At 36.6% G+C, this 3,620-nt stretch overlaps 1 protein-coding gene across 1 annotated transcript in view; it reads right to left on the reverse strand.

Moving 5' to 3' along the window:
* The window catches only part of GFM1 (G elongation factor, mitochondrial 1), a 65,109-nt gene extending 61,489 nt beyond the window's left edge, over positions 1-3,620 (reverse strand). Inside the window, exons 1-4 of the mRNA XM_011965018.1 lie at positions 3,485-3,620; positions 2,596-2,748; positions 2,089-2,221; positions 1,438-1,642 (exon numbers count right to left, since the gene is read on the reverse strand). Of these exons, the coding sequence (XP_011820408.1) occupies positions 1,438-1,642; positions 2,089-2,221; positions 2,596-2,604 (347 nt within the window). The 5' untranslated portion in view covers positions 2,605-2,748; positions 3,485-3,620. The remainder of the gene's footprint in view (positions 1-1,437; positions 1,643-2,088; positions 2,222-2,595; positions 2,749-3,484) is intronic.

A 3,620-nucleotide genomic window follows, 5' to 3' on the forward strand; every position in this document is an offset into this window, starting at 1 on the left:
CCCAGGCTCAAAACTGAATAGAAACTGCATTCACTGGCAAAAATTCTCATTGGAAAAGAATATGCTCTAGCTACCACTGTTTAGTCTAGACTCTAAACTCCCATCTATAACTATGGTTAAAGATCTAAGAATCACCAAATATTTGAAGGAAACCAAAAGCTTGAAAGAGAATGTGAACTTAATAAAACTTATCTCCAAGAAGAGAGTTACTAGAGCAAGGAAAATAAAATGTAAAGATTTGAGAAACGATTACCTCTACTGATAAAAATGTTGCAATAAAAGAGAAAGTTTACGAAAATTAAGTACATAATTGCCAAAAAAAAAGTTTTAAGGCAAGCTAAATAACTGAAGAGACACAAATGAATATCAAATTAGTGAGCTGGAAGATCAACCTCAAGAATTCTCTCATAAGCGCAATGCAAAATGAGAAGGAGACAGAAAGAATAAGTATGATAGAAAAGGTAAGACATGAAGGTCAGATCTAGAAGTTCCAGATTTTTATCTGCTTTATAGAAGTTACAAAATGGAAAACAAATAAATGGGAGTGGAGAAAAGAATAAACCGAAGCAATCAAATAAATGCTAAAACAGTGTTTCCTTGGAATTCAGAAGATTCGGTGAAAAAAGTCCATCTATTGCCAAGCACAAGTAAAATAAGGACAAAAAGTAAAAACATTTTACCAAAAGTTATAAATACCCAACTAAGAAAATGTTCACTTTCATATCAAATGTATCACTTCCATCAGATTTTTTGTCATCAGACACACCATTCTCAGCCTGTCCGCTACCATAAACTTTACACCTATATATCCATCAACTGTGCCATGTGAAACATAAGTATGAACTCTACAGCTACACTTGCACATCTACAAAAGGTGAAAAGTGAAATTCTGACCTTTTTAAAGGCTTTGTGAAATATACAGTATTGTGTAAAATTTAAAATGCTATAAATACTACTGGTTCTATCTGGTACAGAAAGGAAGTGTTACTGTTGTCCTAGAAAATATGTTTCCATCTGAAAACAAGAAAATCTCATCTCTATGGCAAGCTATTTAAGGGCATTAATTAAAATGCTTCAAGGAAAAAGTAAAACCAAAGATGATCTTTCGTCTAAATAAAACACAAGGCATTTTTAGAATCTAGATTATAACTTCTCTAATAATAGCAAAACAGTATAAACAGACTGTTTTCTGAATCCATCTTCAAATTCCCTAGAATTTAAGTAATATTGTCCCCATTTTACAGAGAAGGTAGCTGATGAGAACATACCACAAGTCAATTTACTAAAATCAGTGTTCCACTTACTAACTCATATAAATACATTTAAAAAGCTAAATTTAAGAATAAAGTTTAATGACAGTGAATTAATCATCCTTCTGGATATAAGGTTTGCTGTCTAGAGCATCACATCCTCTTTGTCCATTCTAAGGCTCATTACCTCATTTGCTGCAGGGCCCTGGCTGGGTTGGAGCCCAGTCGGTCCAATTTGTTAATAAAAGTTAGAAATGGAACGTTGTAGCGTTTCATCTGACGATTGACAGTCATGGTCTGGCACTGTACCCCTCCAACAGCACAGAGAACAAGGACTGCACCATCCAACACTCTCAGGGCCCTTTCAACTTCTATTGTGAAGTCCACATGCCCTGAATAAGATGAAGTATGAGAGGGTCTTAAAGAGCAATCTGAATTTTTAACATATGCACTATTAAAAGTTTTTGTATCTCTGCTCGTCACAAAAGTCTTCTAATTAGAATGTAGATTCCTGAGCTCACCAATACTATTCACCAACCCTTAAGTGGAGGGCCCAGCAAGACCACTTCAAGAAGATACTAGGGCACAGGCACCTTTAGAATCAGCTAGAATATGTAGAAGGCAAGAATCTGCCTACTCACAATTACTTGCACAAAATTTTCAAGAAAACTACGTAAGGATGAAGTGCTCTAGGTCCTAAGTTAGGCTTCTTTAATAGGAATTCAGTGTTATACTTTTGAGTATTTGACACTCAAAAATTAATTGGGTCATAGTAACAGAAAGAACCAAAAGTGCTTTTGCCAAAAGAAGCTGCACTAAAACCAAGAATCCAACTTACCAGGAGTATCTATAATGTTAATATTGACATCTTTCCACATGGTGTAAGTGGCCGCTGACTGAATAGTGATTCCTCTTTGTCTCTCTAGTTCCATGGAATCCATGACAGCACCAACTCCATCTTTACCTTTCACCTAAACACAAGCACAGCAATTCAGACTTTCTCTGTTCCTGCATTCCAAGAAGGAAAGAAAACTTAACTGAAATGGAAACAGTTGCCAGGTGCAGGGGCTCATGCCTATAATCCCAGTACTGTAGGAGACTGAGGCAGGAGGATAATTTGAGCCCAGGAGTTTGAGACCAGCCTGAGCAACAAAGTGAGACCCCGTCTATAAAAACTTAAAAGAACACCAGAACACAGATACTTAAGCAACTTTCAGATAGGCCTGTCAAAGGTCCACTGTTACCACTGTTTTAATCTTTCAGGTTTATAAGCTTTATTAAATAATGGCAACAAAACAATTAAAATCAGGTTCTAATTCATCCAGAATCAACCATGAATATATACCTCATGCATCTGTGCAATTCTGCCAGTGTAGTAAAGGACTCGTTCTGTTAATGTTGTTTTCCCAGAATCAATGTGAGCTGAGATTCCAATATTTCGTATTTTTTCATTAGGAATCACCCCTGATGAAGACCATCGGCAGGCATTCCAATTCACCTGAAAAAAATACGAGAGCTCAATTCTACGCACCTTTTATAAGAGAGAACAACAGAGAATTAAAGGAGTATGGTGGACATTATTCCTCCAAGAAATCTCATTGGATATGAGATAGCTTGAGAAAGGCACCAGGGGAAACGTTTAAGCCTGGAACTCTTGTAATCAGAGGAGAGACTACAAACGACAGAAAAGGCGTATTCTTTTAAATTAATTAACGAATAAATCAAATTTAATTAAAATGGGAGATAATTTTTACTACAGATTTGAAAATACACACTGGGGCAGATAAAATCACAAAGACAGCTCCAAAAAACTTTAATAGAAAATACAAATTTTAGCTTAAATTTAACTTAATTGTTTTCCCTTTCTCCTTTATTGTAGTTCACAGATGACAAATATGTTTGAGAACTTATATGCTCTATGCAGTGGTGCTAATGGCTCCAAAAGATTTACAATTCCCTCGAAACAAAAACAATTCATGAAGTTTGTTTTAACTTTACTCTGGGGGCAGGAGATGGGGATCCCTATTAGATGGAATTAAGATACAATATAAACCTTTCCCTATAGGGCTGCACTTCCACAATGTACAACTATTTATGGGAAAAGAGAGGCAAAAACAAAAACAAACAAAAAACAACCTTAGAAAAGGTGGATAAAATATGAAAGTATTTGAGTGACAGGTACTTTTAGCTGATTAAACCCCAGGGATACCAGAGAGCAAAACAAACAAGTTAACGAGCTAATGTGCAGGCACGGAGGGGCTTTTCAGCACTGACGCGCGACCGCCAGTATTCGGAGCTGCCAGTCAGGAGGACTCAGGGGTGTCACTGCCTTCCATGGCCCAGAAGAGACCACAAGGTCTCGGGAATGGT

This window comes from Mandrillus leucophaeus, unplaced genomic scaffold (assembly GCF_000951045.1).
Source record: "Mandrillus leucophaeus isolate KB7577 unplaced genomic scaffold, Mleu.le_1.0 Scaffold710, whole genome shotgun sequence".
NCBI lineage: Eukaryota > Metazoa > Chordata > Mammalia > Primates > Cercopithecidae > Mandrillus > Mandrillus leucophaeus.